At 37.4% G+C, this 17,579-nt stretch overlaps 2 protein-coding genes across 2 annotated transcripts; both read left to right on the forward strand.

Moving 5' to 3' along the window:
- Positions 1 to 652: 652 nt before the first annotated feature.
- On the forward strand, positions 653 to 4,438 carry LOC132177776 (thioredoxin-like fold domain-containing protein MRL7L, chloroplastic). The gene is made up of 6 exons (XM_059590227.1): positions 653 to 1,096; positions 1,321 to 1,511; positions 1,610 to 2,130; positions 3,768 to 3,849; positions 3,938 to 4,049; positions 4,132 to 4,438. The coding sequence occupies exons 2-6, from the start codon at positions 1,323 to 1,325 to the stop codon at positions 4,266 to 4,268; spliced, it is 1,041 nt and encodes a 346-aa protein (XP_059446210.1). The 5' UTR covers positions 653 to 1,096; positions 1,321 to 1,322; the 3' UTR covers positions 4,269 to 4,438.
- Positions 4,439 to 14,782: 10,344 nt separating this feature from the next.
- On the forward strand, positions 14,783 to 15,253 carry LOC132178224 (uncharacterized). Its single transcript, XM_059590673.1, has one exon. It carries the CDS (start codon positions 14,783 to 14,785, stop codon positions 15,251 to 15,253), a length of 471 nt encoding a protein of 156 aa, XP_059446656.1.
- Positions 15,254 to 17,579: the final 2,326 nt, after the last annotated feature.

The following is a 17,579-nucleotide window of genomic DNA, read 5'->3' on the forward strand; positions in this document are numbered from 1 at the left end:
CAAGAGGATAGGTTGCCAAGAAGCCAGAGAATGTGCTTGGATTTCTTTCTTCTTCGCAAATTAGACAATGAATGTAACATGTCTGGGCCAAATGCAGCGACTCTGTGAGATGGCAAGGAAAATATGTTTTTTGCCGCATCCACAGAGATCATTGGAGGCTTTTTGGCTGTCAAAGCACGGATGAAACTTCCGTTTGCGTCATGGTAAGTTGTACCTTCATCGTAAAATTGTTCCGGACGTTGAATCTGATTTAGACGGCATGCAGCAGAGCGCGACAACAAAATGCAATTGTCTAACCAAGCCAAAGCCTTGCTTGGTAATGATTTTGAAAATAATGTTTTCGAATCCAAAGATACATTTTTCTATTAACATTCAATTCAATACACAGACACCTTTCAAAGTTGTTACGGTGTTAAATGTTTTTTTGGAAAATGTTTTTCTTATTTCTTGGTATTTGGTGCCGTTGAATATAATAATCAAAATGAAAATGTTTTCAATTTGACCAAAAAAAAACTTATTTAATTTGTAGAAAATGGTTTTTATTTTAAAATTTTGTAGAGTATTTTTTGAGTATCTCATTTTCAAACTACTTAAACTTCAGTCAGACTACTGTCGGAGTTTGCGAGACCTCCGCCAGGGGTTGCCAGCAATTTTCCGCTATCACTCATTTTCTATACAAACCAAATGCTGATTTATATTTTTTGAAATCAATCTTTCTCGTTGAAAATATTTTTCGACAAAAAATATTTTACGCAAAAGAACGGAGCCTAAAACTAAAAATTACACGTCAAAACCATTAGAAAACGTACTGGAATCCCATTCATAAAAGCCAAGGTCTTCTTAGCCTTCTGCACAATTCTCTCTTCTGCACGTTCTTACCTGAGTGGTGGTGAGCCTATAGCCTCAAGGTAGGGGTGGTAATTCGTTGGGTGTCGGGCTTGGATTGTGATGAAATGAGAGCGTGCCACTGGTCGGAGTGCCAAAAGGTCCAACACCCGTTGCCTCTGCTCTCTTGGGGTTTAGGCTTTTAGCTCAAGCGAGTTCTTTCCTTGACAAATAAAAGAAGCTTCATTCTCAGAAACTAAAGACTACCCAAGTCAGTTTTTCAAACAATTTTCCTATGTTCTTCGTTTACAGGCTTTTTCCTGCATGCTTGATTGTAATAGGGTTTAGCACTGCTCCTTAACTGTTTGCTTTAATGACTAAATGAATGGATTCCCGTGTTTTTGAGCTTTCAGTACTTCTCTACTTCTCTTCTGTGGTTAACTTTTTATTGCTGGTATTTGCTTTTGTTCTTCCTTTGGAACCAATTGTGTGTAGAAATGGCGCTACAGCATACGATAAGGTTACCTTTATCATATCCACTGTCACCCCTCAACAAATTCAGAGTTCCCAATTCAGTTACTGGTTTAAGTCCACAGTCTGAACAAAGACAACGCAACAGTTGCGTATCTTCCTCAAGAATGGAGTGTTTTAGTCTCTCATCCAACTTCCTAAACTCGCCTTTGCTGGTGTGTTTATGTCACGTTTAGAATCTTTAACTTTATAGGATGTATGAATTTTTCTTAGTGTATTTGTTGAAATGGAGTCAAATTGTGCCTGAACACAGGGTCGTGCAATCAGAACAAGTAGATTGCGAGAGTCTAGAAGTGTAGGGAAACTTGATAGGGAAGCATCTAGTGACAGTGAAGAGGAGGAGGATGAACGTCCTTCTGGGAAGGTGGATGATCCTTATCTTATGGACTCTGAAGAGAGACGTGAATGGAGGAGCAAAATTAGACAAGTGCTTGATAGAAACCCTGATGTCGAGGGGGAGGTAGATCCTGTGGAAAGGAGGAAGAAGATGGAAAAGCTTCTGGCTGATTATCCTCTTGTCGTGGATGAGGATGATCCTGACTGGCCTGAAGATGCTGATGGGCGGGGATTCAGCTTGGATCAATTCTTTGACAAGATCACCATCAAGAACACCAAGAAAGGCGACGATGATAATTATGATAGCGACAATGAAATTGTCTGGCAAGATGATAATTATATCCGTCCAATCAAAGACATAACCACTGGAGAATGGGAAGAGACTGTGTTCAAGGACATCAGTCCTTTGATCATTCTTGTGCACAATCGTTATAAAAGGTCATCTTTTTACCTTATCTGTTATGCTTTTAGTTGCTTCCTTTTTTCTGTATTACATTGCTCACTTTATATTATCATTTTTTACATCTTAGTTCCTATCGAATATGCACATGATTGATTGGCATAAAAGTTTTAGAATATCTCTCAAGTGTAATGTTGCTTCACTTTTGCTTTCTTTCTTTTTTTTTTTTTTTTTGAAGGATTTATTTTACCCACAGGAATAATCATATTTTTCCCACCATTAACACTCATATCATGTTATTCCACAGCCAAATTAATGTCCATGATTTCTTGTTAAATATTTTCAACCAAAAATAGAAAAAAACAAAGAACAGAATGTAGTTTGTTAAAATTGATACCTTATTATAGATGAACTTTATTGGGTTCTGCTGTAAGATCAGTTGTATCATGGAAAGAATACTATCTTTTACCCATTTATAGCCATGTTTGAATGTTCCTAATGGAATTTGACTTCCAGTATTACAAGTACTGCACTGCTATGGCAGTTTTGTTGGCTATTCTGTTACTGTAGAACGCAACAAGTACCAAACTAGGGGAGAAATTCTTCACAAATTATATTCCCAACATTTCAACCTTATTATATTCTTATGGAAACCTCTCTCTCTAGTATGTGTGTGTTTATGTATATCACTTGTGAAACTTCTAGGTCTCGTATTTATTGATTTTTACACAACTTTCTAATGATGGCTGCACATTTTAAGCAGGAATAAATGTAAAATCAGTTCTTGTGGTTGGCCAAAATTACAAATTGCTCCAGTTTGTAGTATAAAAAATAATTTAGAGGTCTTTTGGGTAGGCCAAAATAATAATTTAGTCCCTGTAGCCAAATTATGTCAAAACACTTGACAGATTTTATTAGTATGCCTTATTAGCACTAATAAAATAATGACACATGTCCCTCTTAATTAAAAAATATAAATATATAAAACTAAAAAAATTAAAATTTAAAAATTAATTTAAAAAAGAAGAAGGGGGTGGCTGCCACCTACTTGGAATTGATTTGTAATTTAGGCCAACCACAAGAACTGATTTTGCATTTATCCCTTTTAAATAATTGGATCCATGTTGTAAGTTTCCTTCTTTGTGCGTAGTCATGCTTTTTACCAACATTATATATATGGAGCTTAAGTTGGTTAGACTGTTAAAATGTTTTAATTTTTTTAATGTCTATTTACCTTTGAGTTGATAAATCAAATGCTGACATGGCATACTAACGGAATGTCTATTAACCATTGTCCTAGTGTCTTTGAATGGATGGATCTTTTCAACTAGTCTTTTGATTTTCTCCATAACTTCAGTATTAATCAGAATGACTGTTTGATGCTCAAGTTGTTATGACATTTTCTGTGATTGCTTATCGAAAAGACATTTTCAGTGATCATTATAGTAGGAGTCGAAATAAGAATTGAGTGAGTTGTCATTGCTGTTGAAAAGAAGTCAGATCTTGGTGGACTATTGGAAACATTTCTATTAATTATTGTGGGTGATGCATCTGAGCTGTTAATCTGTATTGAAATAATACGTGAACTTGGATTTTAATACCAACATCTGTGTTACTTTTACAAGTTTAGACAAGTAAACTATACTGTACTTCTGAAAATATTTTATTCTTTCAGACCAAAGGAAAATGAAAAAATACGGGAGGAACTGGAAAGGGCTATCCACATCATATGGAACTGCCGGCTACCTTCACCAAGAGTGAGTGAAGCCACTAAACTGTTTCTGTCACCTCCATCCCCTCACAAAGACAAATTTTTCTGATATTTTTATTGTTATATCAATTCAGTGTGTTGCGGTTGATGCTGTTGTTGAGGTTGAATTAGTTTCTGCATTACAAGTATCTGTTTTCCCTGAGATTATCTTCACAAAAGCAGGGAAGATTTTGTACCGTGAGAAAGGTAATTTCTAGAATTAAATGATTATCTTCAATTTCCTGCATCCCACTATATGATTTTAACTCATTGTATGCCGGGTTTTCAGCAATTCGAAATGCAGATGAGTTGTCAAAAATGATGGCATTCTTTTATTATGGGGCAGCCAAGCCACCTTGTTTGAATAACTTTGGAGATAGCCACGAAGCAATTCCAGCTATTCCCATTAATAGTCAAGTATGCTGATATTATAGTTGTACGTAGCATGTAGGCAAATGTTCATCTCAGTGCAATTTCTAGGGTTAGTGATGAACTCTTGTTGATGTGGTCGTTCCTTTTACAAATATCTTGAGAATGTACTTTTTATTTTTTATGAAAAATGGCAAGGAATCTTCCCATTAAAATACTTTGTGATAGTTTTGAGGGTTTCTACTCTAATGGAGTCCTCCACTCTTCCCCTGGATATGTTATTTGAAATCTTTAGCCAAACAGATCTAAAGACTATTGGGCGATGCAAAATGGTTTCCAAGGATTGAACTTGATCACCTATGAGTCAAGTTTCATGCAAGCATTCCGTCGCAGAACAAAAACAATATTTGGGTTCTTCACACATACCTTGTTCTTTAGCAAGCCCATGTCTCAGCGTTTTGTCTCCATCACAGATTTTGGTACTGATTCCAACCTGCTCTCCCTTGATTTTTTGCCTTGTCATGCCAAAATCAAAGCAGCTACTAAACAAGGTATCTTATTATGCGTGAATGAAAATATCACAAGAAGATTACGAATACCTGAATATTATGTCTGCAAGACTAGTAATGAAGAATGGCACCACATGCCGAATCCTAGAACAGGGTACTTCACCAAAGGAATTGGCATGGTAGCACTCAGATCAGATCCTTTATGCTATAAGATGGTTCGATTTTCAAAACCCAAGTGTGCATGCATCAACAAGAAGTCTATGTCGTACAATGCTCTTCACTGCGAAATTTTTTCATTCGAGACATGGGCATGGAAACGATTAAATGATGTTTTGTTGCCATGGGGGCGAGCTCTTAAGTTGGAAACCTGCCGTGTCTACATGCGGTGCACTTCATTGGCTTATAGCCAATAACAAAATCTTCGCATTTTTTGTAGATACAGAGAGTTGGATAACATTTGATCTACCTTTCCGTTTCTGCAATGAACATTATTTTGAGCATATGAAGCTAGTGGAGTATAGCGGCCGCCTTGCGATGCTTTGCAGGGAAGAGAGTTCTTTGCACCTGTGGGTAATGGAAGATTATGACACCAAAGTTTGGAGCAAGAGACAAACTATGAGCATTGAAGCCATTCAGCGTGTGGAACACGATGCGTCTCCCTTTTTTTTTTTTTTTTTTTTTTTTTTTTTCTAATCAAATGCGGGAAAAGGTTATACGATGCGTCTCCCTTATGTTTTGACAATTCTGATATTGGACTCATGCAGGGGTTTTGCAGCCTAATCTTTTATAACTTTAAAACTTTTATAAAGACATGACACAAACCAAATCTTTTCTGCCTTCTATTGAAAGGATGCCATATCAACGCGAAACAACAAAAGTGAATGTTATAAAAACACAATATCTTAATTACCTTTTTCTATCCCTCAACAAAATTCAAGAAAGAAAAATACAAGAAATAAAAAATCAGATTCTAAACAATCTTTTTTATTTTTTATTTCATGGGCTCTTTCTTTTTTGAATTTTATCGATGGTATAGAGAAATGTAAAGATACGAAGTTTCATAACACTCGTTTTTGTTGTTCCATGTTGATGTGTCATCTTCTCAATAGAGGACGTAAAAAACTTAATTTGTGCCAAATCCTAATATAACTTATTCTCTAAACAAAAACTATAGAACAAAAAATCAAAATAAATGAATTGCTTTCACTTTCTTGAAGCTGGTGCGCAACAAAACAATTATCCTTTATATGTACAAAAGTTTTTGGAAAAAATATAAAAAAGCTCCCTCAATTACTAGTTATTTTCAATAAATCTCTACAAAGTGACAGTTGTGACATTTTTATACATCAAACTACCATTTTATGTTAAATAAACCTCTCCATTAGAGATGGCTCAACCCTAAAAAACCAAATTTGCCCTTAAAAAACTTTGACTTAAAAAAATGTCCTTAACTTAAAAACAAAGGTAGTTCAGCCACTCTTCTGAGCCGGAGCCACCCCCAACATGTTTGAGGGTAGCTTGGGGCCACCCCTCCTCTTCATTTTGAGGTGATTCGGCCACTCTTTGAATTGCTCCTTTTTTATTTTAAATTTTTGTTTTTTTAAAAAATATGTGTATCTTAAGAAGAAAAGTGGTCAGGTGTTCTTTTTTATCCAAATTGATGGGGATATTTGGCAGAGTGGCATTTTTTTTTTCCCCACAGTTTGGTAGTTTAATTGTACAAATAGTTGAGAGGGTTTTTGATATTTTTTCCAATGTTTTTACTTATCTTAACAATTGTGACATCAGCTAAATAAATCCCAAGCATTGATTTTTGGACCACAGCTTTATGCCAACACACCATTGATAATGAAGGAAAGCAAACAAATTTGTTTTTGGTGGAATTAATTTCCAGCTTCGTTCTCATATTGTATATAGGAAGAAGAGTTGCTCATATATATATATATATATATATATATATATATATGAAGAAGAGTTACAATTGCAATCAAGTTTAACAACCTTAAATTTGATAGTAACTAGAAGAACTAATACAACTAAAGAACTTAATAAGAAGAGATAAACCTACTCTAAGATAATTAGAAGAGATAAAACTACTCTAAAGATAATTATAAAAGATAATTATAAAAGATAATAACAAGAGTTGCATTTGAATGCAACTATATCTTATTAAAGAGATTTGGTTGTACTTCAACTGCTAGATGTTCCTTACCAGATAAGTCATAAAATTGACTTTTCCATATTAGTATATCAAATGCATTTAAAATGGATTTTTATATAAAATCATTGTCAATTGACATTTGTACAAATATAACAGTCTACTATTTCAAAATAGATGATAACTAAATAAAGTCAATTGATATCTTCAAGTTCCAAGATTATTTTTACCTTTTTTATTTTTTATTTTTTTTTTAAAAACATGATTTTGATTAGGAGCTGTGCCAACGATAATATATATTGATAAAAATGTTTATTTATTTATTTTATAAAAATAGAGCATATTACTTTAACAAAACAATATCAATGAAAAAAAAATTCTATTCAAATTTGATTTATGCTTTGTTTAACTTTTTGAATGCCAACGTCCCAGCTTTCATATTTGCAACATAGTATAATGAATCAACAATAATATAAAGTAAATAACATATTAGGAAGATCATTATTTTTTCCATCATTAATAATAACACAATTTAAAAATTAATCATTGATATATGTTTTTTTTTTTTCAAAAAAAAAAAATCGAAAAATATATAGCATATTATAGTTTTATTTCAAGTTTTCCTTTGATTTTAAATAGCTTTGTCTGCCATAGTTTTGTCTAATTAATTAATAGCATGACATGTCAAAGCAATCAATCACGTAGCTCTCATTTGACATGTTATGTGCCAATTGTACTTGTCACGTGGCACAATTATTTTAAAATTGTAAATATATTATAAATAAAAAAAGTTAAGAATTTTTAATTTATGGTATATTTGTAATTTTAAGTAATTGAGTCACATAACAAGTACAATTGACGCGTGGCATGTCAAACAAGAGTAATGTAGCATTAAAATTGATTGGTTTGACACGACATACCCTTTATTAATTATATTGGAAGAAAGGTTGACTAATGACCTATTTTAAACCAAAAAAGAAAACTTAAGGACCTAATTATCAAAATTGAAAATCTAAGGGCTTAATTAAAATTACATGAAAACTTATGGACTAAATATGATTTTTTTTTTTTAATGTAAAGTTTATCTCTTTGACTTATATATATATATATATATATATATATATATATATATATATAATGAGAATTTTCAAAAAAAATATTATATTTGACTTTAGCCAATCGAAGGAGACCTTGTCACAGTCAAAAGGCTCACAACTGAGCTTAGAGAGAGTGGCAACGCGTTTATGAATAGACTGTAGTTATATTATATAGTAGTAGAATTTGGCAGAAGGTTGTGTGAGGCTTTGTTGTGAGCTGAACTGCCTATTTATTGGGATAATGTGGTGTCTTTAGGGATGCAGGAGTAGAGGAGTAAAATTATATATGAATGCTTATCTGTGTGGGTCAGTTTTTGCTTCTACAATTTATAACATTGGAGAAATTAAAATCCTTTATATATATAAGGGATTCGAACAAGTGACCTCCGCTTCACGAGGCGTGGCTCTTAACCAATTGAACTGCCCCTTGGAGGAATAAAAATGCATTAAGCACTAAGAACATCTCTAATAGATTAGGTAAAAGAACAACATTAGCTACATTTAGCTATTATTATTCTTTTTTCAGCTCCAACAGATTAGCTCCAGAAGAGCTAAACTAACTTTTTTGCTATAGTAATAGCAATATCTTGCTATTCAATGTAGCACTATGTTCATGTTTTTTAATCTTCACTGCAAAAAAATAAGTTTTTCCTTTTTGGAGATTTCGGACATGTCATGCTGTCTGACACGTCAGAAATTTTTTTTTCTGACGTGTGTTGAATGTCAGAAGCATAGGAGTCAGAAATTTTTTTTTTCCTGACGTGTTATTGGTTAGAAGGTCAGAATTTTTTGACGTGGCACTTCTACCACGTCAGAATATTTTTTGACGTGGAAGAACTTCCACGTCATAATACTTCTCCCACGTCAGAAAATTCTGAAGTGGGAGAAGTCCCACATCAGAAAATTAGGTCCCTTTTATTTATTTATTTATTTTTCCCATTTGTTTGTTTTATTTACGATTTATTTTTTGTTTGCAAGGCCAATTTGTTTGAAAGGCCAATTTGTAGGATAGTTTGGAGTTGACCTAATACACATTAATCATCCATCACATTTGTTTGAACTATATATTCATGAAACGACATTAATCATCCATCAAAAATTTGTTAAACCCTAAACAAATTTTTCATTAATCATCCATAAAAAATGAACCTCCACATTAATCACAAACACGCAAGTATCACAAACTCCATCAAGTATGACAAACATACATTTTGTACAAAAACTACAAACAACCAAACTATATATGTTACCCCGAATCTAGACATAATTACATGTAACGGAAAACATCAACAACATAAGAACAAAATATTTATAAGTTTACCAACTACAAACTGACAGACAAAGCTGATTATATTGCAATAAGTTCCTCATTGTGTACCACCTCTCCACATTATCTGAAAATGATAAAACAACCAATCAGCACCCAATACGTACCCTTTTTATTAAGATCCTAAGCCAAACACAAAAAAGGGCACCGTAACAATTCTAACATATATACTAACTAAAATGACATTAATTACTATAATAAAACCAAAAAAAAAAGCTTCCATTAGAAATAATAACAAACATCATCAATGCAATATTTATCTCATATAAAGTGTATAGGAATAATAATAGTAAAACAAAAAATGCTTATGCTAGCATCAAGCATATATTGGTATTCTCCTAGTATCCTCCTTGGTCCTCTCTCTAGGTCACGCCTGAGAAAGAACCAATGATGAAGGATTGTCTCCTACCAGGTGCCGGAAGAGGAGGAGTGAATAGTGATCGATATGGGGGATAAATATTCTCTTACTACAGGGGAATAAGCCAGAATCATAATCACAGATGGGGACGTTGTTGACATGCAGGTGAAGGGGCAAAGGTGTCTGATAGGTAAAGTACGGATGAAAAAGAAGATCAACCGTGAGGCCTTCAAGACTGTTCTTTCCCGTTTATGGCGAACGAGTAATGGTGTAGAATTCAAAGAGATCCAAGACAACCTATGGATTTTTGAATTTGCAGATGAACGAGATAAACAGAGGGTCATGGAGGGCAGACCATGGTCATTCGAGAGACATCTAATTGCACTCAATGAATTCAATGGGTGGATTCCACCGTCCCAGATGGATTTCACCCGCACACGATGTTAGGTACAAGTCCATGATATGCCGCTGCTTTGTATGTCCCGTACTGTGGGTACCAAGATTGGGGAGTCCATGGGAGATGTTGAGGATGTTGATGTGGCTGTTGACGGAGAAGGGTGGGGTAGGTATCTGCGACTCAGAGTGAAGATCGATATAACTAAACCCCTTGAGCGAGGGAGAGCGCTTTTCTTCAGGGGAAAATCCATTTGGGTCAATTTCAAATATGAAAACCTACCCCTTTTCTGCTTCCATTGTGGGTGCATTGTCCATGCGGCGAAGGTGTGTAGGGTACAACAGAACAAAAGGAGGCACAATTTGGAGGGGAAACAACAATGGGGAGTGTGTTTAAGGGCGGACGATTCTAGATGGCAGGCAGAGGGTCGGCCCTTTCCGTTCGACGTTAACCAGTCAATGGGGGGAGAATACTCGTCCGACGGCGAAGCTCAGAATACCAGCTCTCCACAAAAGGAAAGTAGCGGTAATGTGGGAAAACCTAAAGGTTCAAGCTCCCCCATTAAGGCAAGAAGTAGTGATAAAACTTTTTCTGGCATAAATGACAACGGTGATATGGCAGGATTTACATCAATGTACATTTCTCCACAGAAGGACGGGATATCTGGCGAACAAATGGGAGAAGCCAAACATAGAAGGCCCACGGAACAACTGGGGAGAATAAAATCTAATTGAGAAGGAGGTAGAATATCTGGGCACTTGCCAAAACAGGATTGCAAAAAATTGGTGGATCATGGGCCTTTCCCAGCTGGCTCCCCAAGCCCATCTCTACGAAAGATAAAAGCCCTCGCAAGGGGAGGAACTTATCCAAACCGGGCCTATGGTATACATCTATGGAGGGAAACAATAGAGAGGCCGAATGGAAAGGTGGGCTCGGGTTTAAAGCGGAAATGGGAGGAGTCATGGGATAGAGTTGGGGTACAACCAAGTTTGGCCCAACAGGAGGGGAATCATAAAAACATTGGGAAGAGGAGGGTTGCGGACACAACTCTGCAACTAATTCCCATTAAGGCTGTGGAGGATGCGACTGCAGGTGGAATGGAGACTAAGGAAAAGAAAGGGAGAATGAATGAAGGGAATCATAGCTTGCTTACAGATACAATGGCAGAGGCTACTATGCAGCCCCGCCTAGAGCCATGATTCTCCTTAGTTGGAACTGCCGGGGGCTTGGGAACCCCTGGACAGTTCGAGACCTTTGCCAAGTTGTAAAGGAAAAGAAACCCAAAATTTTGTTCCTTATGGAAACAAAATGTTTACAGAATAAAAAGAACCCGACTCGATTGAAGTTGGGTTTTGCTAGTTTGTTTACTATTGATTATGTCGGAAAAAGTAGAGGGTTGGCCTTCTTATGGAGAGAGGATTGTGAAGGGACAATTCAGAACTACTCGAGGTGGTACATAAACGCAACGGTCAAATCACAACCTGATGATTTCGTTTGGCAGGGAGGATGAGATTGTTGATGGGTCTAAAAAATGGGGTGCAGCTTCTCGTCGTGAAAGACAAATGGTGGAGTTTTGTGATACTATTGAATTCTGTCAATTCATTGACTTGGGGTTTGTAGGGCCAAAGTTTACATGGACAAATGGCAGGGAGGATGACAATTATACGAAAGAATGGCTTGACCGTGCTTTGGCAAACTCGGCATGGTGTGAAGCTTTTTGTGATGTCCAAGTACAGATTCTGGTGGCACGGTCCTCAGACCACAATCCCCTATTGATCCAGTTTGGTGGCCATGGGGAAATGAGACAAGGTGGAAGGAGGAGATTTCGTTTTGAGGCTAAATGGGTACTAGATGCAGAATACACACATGTGGTGCATGAGGCGTGGACTAGGGAGCAACTAGGCCCAAACTGATTGACCACAGTGAGGGAATAATTGGATTACTGCAACAAGGTGCTGAGTAGGTGGAGTAAGAAGAAGTATGTGCATACTGATCGAATACTAAAGGAAAAGACAAACCAGCTAGCTACCTTGCAGCTTAGTAAGGGTCCAGAAAATAGAAAGGAGATTAAAAGCCTACTACAGGAGATCGAAATTCTTCTCGAGCAAGAGGACCTCAAATGGAGACAACAGGCAAAACAAAATTGGTATATGAATGGTGATCGGAATACAGGTTTTTTTCATGCCTGGGCGACTCAAAGAAGACATACAAACCGTATCACAAAAATCCATGATGCAGATGGGTGTGAGAGGACTAACCCGGATGCGGTTAAGCAAGCTTTTTCCCAATATTTCCAAACCATTTACTCCACGGAAGGGACAGTTGGGATTGACCACTGTCTAGCTGGTTTGCCAGCCCAAATCACGAAAGAGATGAATTTTGCTTTGCTCAAGCCTTTTGTTGCAAGTGATGTGGAAGAAGCCCTTTCTCAGATGGCCCCCTTGAAGTCCCCTGGACTGGATGGGTATGCTACCAGTTTTTTTCAAAATTTCTGGAATATGGTGGGCTCTGAGGTATGTTGTGCTGTTTTGGGTTTTTTGAATGAAGGTGTTTTTGACCCTGCCATAAATGAAACTTATATTGCCCTTATACCAAAGAAGAAAAATCCAACTTGTGTGACGGATTATAGACCCATTAGTTTGTGCAACGTCTTGTACAAATTAATAGCAAAGACTTTGGCTAATCGACTCAAAAAGGTGTTGGCCCATATAATTTCTCCTAATCAAAGTGCTTTTGTCCCGGGGAGGCTTATCTCGGACAATGTTTTAGTAGCTTTTGAGGCCTTACATACTATGAATGGAAGACTTAAAGGAAAGGAAGGATTTATGGCTCTCAAATTGGACATGAGCAAGGCTTATGACCGTGTTGAATGGTCATTTCTGGAGGAAGTAATGAGAAAAATGGGTTTTGCCCCTAGGTGGATTGAGCTTATTATGACATGTGTGACCCCTGTTTCTTACTCTGTTCTCATTAACGGCCAACCTCATGGTCGTATTGTACCTACGAGGGGTATTAGGCAAGGTGACCCTCTCTTACCTTACCTTTTTATCCTTTATGCCGAAGGTTTAAGCTCTATGCTTAGAAATGCCGAGGTTTCAAAAGAAATTACAGGGGTAGCTATTTCTAGAGGGGGAACCCGCCTTACTCAGCTGTTTTTCGTAGATGATAGTCTGCTTTTTTGTAGGTCTAATATTGTTGAATGGCTAAAAATCCAGGAGCTCCTTGATGTATATGAACGAGCCTCCGGGCAAAAGCTAAATAGGGAGAAAACCTCTATCTTCTTTAGCAAAAACACCTTTCAAGAGACACGTGAGCACCTGCTGCATGTGGCTAGAGTTGGATCCACAAATAGTTACGAGAAGTACTTAGGCTTACCTGCTCTCATAGGGAGGTCTTGTATACGGTCTTTCAAAAGCATACATGGTAGGATTTGGGATAAACTTCAAGGCTGGAAGGAGAAGTTTCTGACTTTGGCAGGGAAGGAGATTCTCCTCAAAGCTGTAATTCAAGCCATGCCAACATACACGATGAGTATTTTTCAACTCCCCAAAACTCTATGTCGGAGTATTAATTTTATGATGTTGAGGTTTTGGTGGGGGCACAAAGAAAACCTCTCTCGTGTTGCATGGCTGAGTTGGACGAAGATGAGCAAGCAGAAAGACAAAGGCGGACTGGGCTTTCGTGAGCTAGAGCTGTTCAATCGGGCAATGCTAGCAAAACAAGGTTGGCACTTTGTTCAGGATCCCAATTCCCTGGCAGCACAAATTTTTCAGGAAAAGTACTTCCCTCACAGCTCCTTTTTGGAATCCAGACTGGGCAATAAGCCATGGTATGCGTGGCATAGTATATGGCAAGCAAAGAAATTATTAGAGGAAGGCTTAATGTGGCGAATTGGGGATGGAAAGTCAATGAGAATCTGGAAGGACCGTTGGCTACCATCACCTTTTTCACGTATGGTTTTTTCTCCTAACGGATCTCTCCCGAGGGACGCTCTGGTCAGCATATTGCTTGACCCGAATACCCATTGGTGGAACTGTGACCTGCTAAAAGAAAACTTTACTGAGGAGGAGGTGGAATGAATAACGAGTCTGGGTGTTTGTCCAGGAGCCCAACTGGATAAACTAGTTTGGGGGGGGAACCAAAAATGGCGAGTTCTCGGTATGCAGCGCTTATCATCTAGCCAAGGCCATCTCTAAGAAAGAACAGGGGTCTTGTTCCACTGAGGTGAGTTATGGTGATCTTTGGAGAGCAATATGGAAGATTAAGGGACCAAAGGTTACACAGCTTTTTCTGTGGAAAGCTTGTCATAGTATCCTCCCTACAAAAGAGAAGCTTCTGAGCAGGAAAATAACAATGGACCCCTTATGCCCAATCTATGGTTTGTATCCAGAATCTCTGTCTCACATATTATGGAGTTGTCAATCCGCTAGGGATGTTTGGCTAGACTGCCCTCGAGCTTTACAGAAGTACACGAGTGATGATGGGGAGTTTTTGGACCTGTTCAGGAGTCTGTTGGGCCGACTGCAGGAGAAAGATATACGTTTGTTTGCGGGGGTAGCAAGACAGCTCTGGTTTCGACGGAATGTAGTTGTGTTTGGGGGGTCACTTACATCCCCAGCCACTGTGTTACGGATAGCAAAGGAGAAATTAAGGGCTTTTGAACAGGCAGAGGCAAGATGACAACACAATATACGGAACTTGTAGTCCTTAAGGGCTGCAGTCCAGTGGATGCCTCCACCTGAAGGCATGATAAAGCTCAATTGGGATGCATCCCTCTCAAAGGAAGAAAATCGGATGGGCATTGGGGTGGTGGCTAGAGATCATGTTGGCAGTGTCAGGGCCTCTCTCTGTGCTTCCAGGCCCTACATGGTGGATCCGGCAGCTGCAGAGGCGATGGCGCTCTGGTATGCCACAGTAGTCATTCACCCGTTATGTTTGCAGAAAGTCATATTGGAGGGGGATGCTTTGGAAGTGGTTAATAATATGAAGAGGGACGGGCTGTGGAATGTGAGCTATGGATTAGTGCTGGAAGATGCTAAAAATAATATTTGCTTTGGGGTGGACTGGCAGGTGATGCATGTGAGTTGCACAGCCAATGGTGTGGCGCATAAGTTAGCGAAATTAGCAGTTGCGATAAATGATGAACAAACTTTGGGTTGGGGGTTACCACCCTTGTATCCACGACAGTGTAATGGCTGAGCAAGTTTCATGATTGAAATAAAATATATTTTCTCAAAAAAAAAAAAAAAAGCTTCCGCTAGAAATAATAGCAAACATCATCAATGCAATATTTATCTCATACAATGTGTATAGGAGCAATAATAACATAACAAAACTAGTTATAAGCAAAAAACAATACTAAAGTTCAATAATAGAAATAATAACATGCAAACCTCATCATCATCAATAGTTAGAACATCAAATAACAATATTTAATATTGTACAATTTCGGAATTGACCCAATACACATTTAACGAACTATATATTCATGAAACGATACTTGATGGAACGAACTACCACGTTAATCATCCACCAAAAATACCTGATGCAACGAACTACCATGCACATTAAACCCTAAACGAAGTATTGATTAAACATCCATAAAAAAATACTTACTATTTATCATATAGACATAATTACATGTATCACAAACATGTAATTTCTATGTCAATCATATACAACCAAATTATATATGTTACGATGAATATAGACATAATTACATGTAACGTTAAACATTAACAAAACAAGAACAAAATATATAATAAGTTTACCAACTACAAACTCACAGACAATGCTCAATCCAGGTCAATAGCTTCATCATTCTCCAACTTCTCCGCATTATCTGGAGATGATAAAACAATCAATCAGGAAGCAACAGGTACCTTTTTTATCAGGATCCTAAGCCAATAAAATATGTGACTTACTTGATTCTCTTTACTACACAATTTCTCCAATAATATATCCACGTCTGTTCTGTTGTACGTGGATAATTGTTCCCCTACCCTAGCCTTCACTGTCACCGGAGTATTGTCCGATGTAATGTGAAGACTCTGCTTAAATTCATACCTCCAAGTCTTATGCTTGTTTCGCATATCAAGGAAAGCGTCCCGTTTTATGGCAGCAATATTGCACTCAGGCGGGATATAGAAGTGCTTCTGCATAAATTCACGCGTATATTTATATTAACAATACAACATATATTTGAGATAAATATATGAATATACAAATAACTATCATAACTACAATAATATTTAATTATAACATACCATCAAGGCATCCCAGATATCCTCCTTCCTACGTTCTGGTACATTCTTCCACTCATCGCCAATCCTTACATAATTATTGCTCCTAACGAACACTCTCGTCATCCGTCTAAATTTGGAAGCGCTTTGTCCCACAGGCTGCCATGCGGGGTTATACTCACACACGATCCTCTACCTATCGGGGATCTCCCACAACTTGTGACATGACTTGACACTCAAAACATGGTAGTGGGTGGTGCCATTTTGATCTACACCTAATACATTAAAGATTTAAACAAGTTAATTACATATTTAAACTAACTACATATTAAAATAAAAAAATATTACAATTTTTTAGCACATATACTTACTTATTGTCCGAACCTCGTCCATCGCCAACGGGCATGTAGAGGCATCATTGGGATGCGTGTCCTGCGCGGCACCATCCTCATCACCCACATTGCTATCAAGGGGCTGTGTCTCATCACTCTCATCCACTTGTGGTCCGGTGGGGTACGGGTGCCGCTCAAAATGGCCATGTGAAATGATTCCCATATCGCTCAACGTCGTGAAGTCAAGCGTGAAAGGTGTGGATGTGCCCCGCTCTGGCAGAATATGCTGAGAATCTCCATGAACATCACCATCAAAGCCAAAGTCCTGCCCCGCATCGGTCTGCCCTTCCACATGATGTGGAAGTACTGGTCTATACCCTTCTGGCTCCATATCGGCCCGAGGGGATGAGCCCGACGCCAGATGTCAACCACACGGTCGGTTGCCTCTATGCTTTTCTCTTTCCCCTATAACTCATATTTCCCTGCAAAATACGTTACGAACCGAATTAGTATTTAAAATAAGTAAATATGTACAAGCATATGTAAAGTAATCATACATTTAAAATTTTAAACATATACTAGTTATTCAATTAATTATATATCGTTTACTCATCGTACATATAAATTTTATGGTTAACATAAAAAAACAATTACAAATTAATGTAGATATTTCTTTTTTTTTTTTTTTAAAAAAAAAAAAAAAAATTCAAAGATAAGGGTGTACTCCAATTTCATTAAATGACATATGCTTCGATTGGTTATAAATCGGGTCGAACGTAATCGACATCATCATGTGAGTTAACATGATCATGATTGGTACTTAAGAGGAGGGGCTTAATCTCGTGGTAGCTGACACTAGAATCATCAGGCCCTTGACCCTAACCAACATCATACATATTTTTAGGTTTAGTCTTTACAGCAAAATCCCAATCTGGGTTCCTTTCATCTTCG

This window comes from Corylus avellana, chromosome ca4 (assembly GCF_901000735.1).
Source record: "Corylus avellana chromosome ca4, CavTom2PMs-1.0".
Taxonomy (NCBI): domain Eukaryota; kingdom Viridiplantae; phylum Streptophyta; class Magnoliopsida; order Fagales; family Betulaceae; genus Corylus; species Corylus avellana.

Bases quoted from the DNA above. Each gene is read 5' to 3' on its own strand.
- LOC132177776 (XM_059590227.1), top strand. From the start codon at position 1,323: ATGGCGCTACAGCATACGATAAGGTTACCTTTATCATATCCACTGTCA. The intron at 1,512-1,609 runs GTGTGTTTATGT...GCCTGAACACAG, and splicing joins TCCTAAACTCGCCTTTGCTG to GGTCGTGCAATCAGAACAAG. The intron at 4,050-4,131 runs GTAATTTCTAGA...CCGGGTTTTCAG, and splicing joins GATTTTGTACCGTGAGAAAG to CAATTCGAAATGCAGATGAG.
- LOC132178224 (XM_059590673.1), top strand. From the start codon at position 14,783: ATGCCTCCACCTGAAGGCATGATAAAGCTCAATTGGGATGCATCCCTC.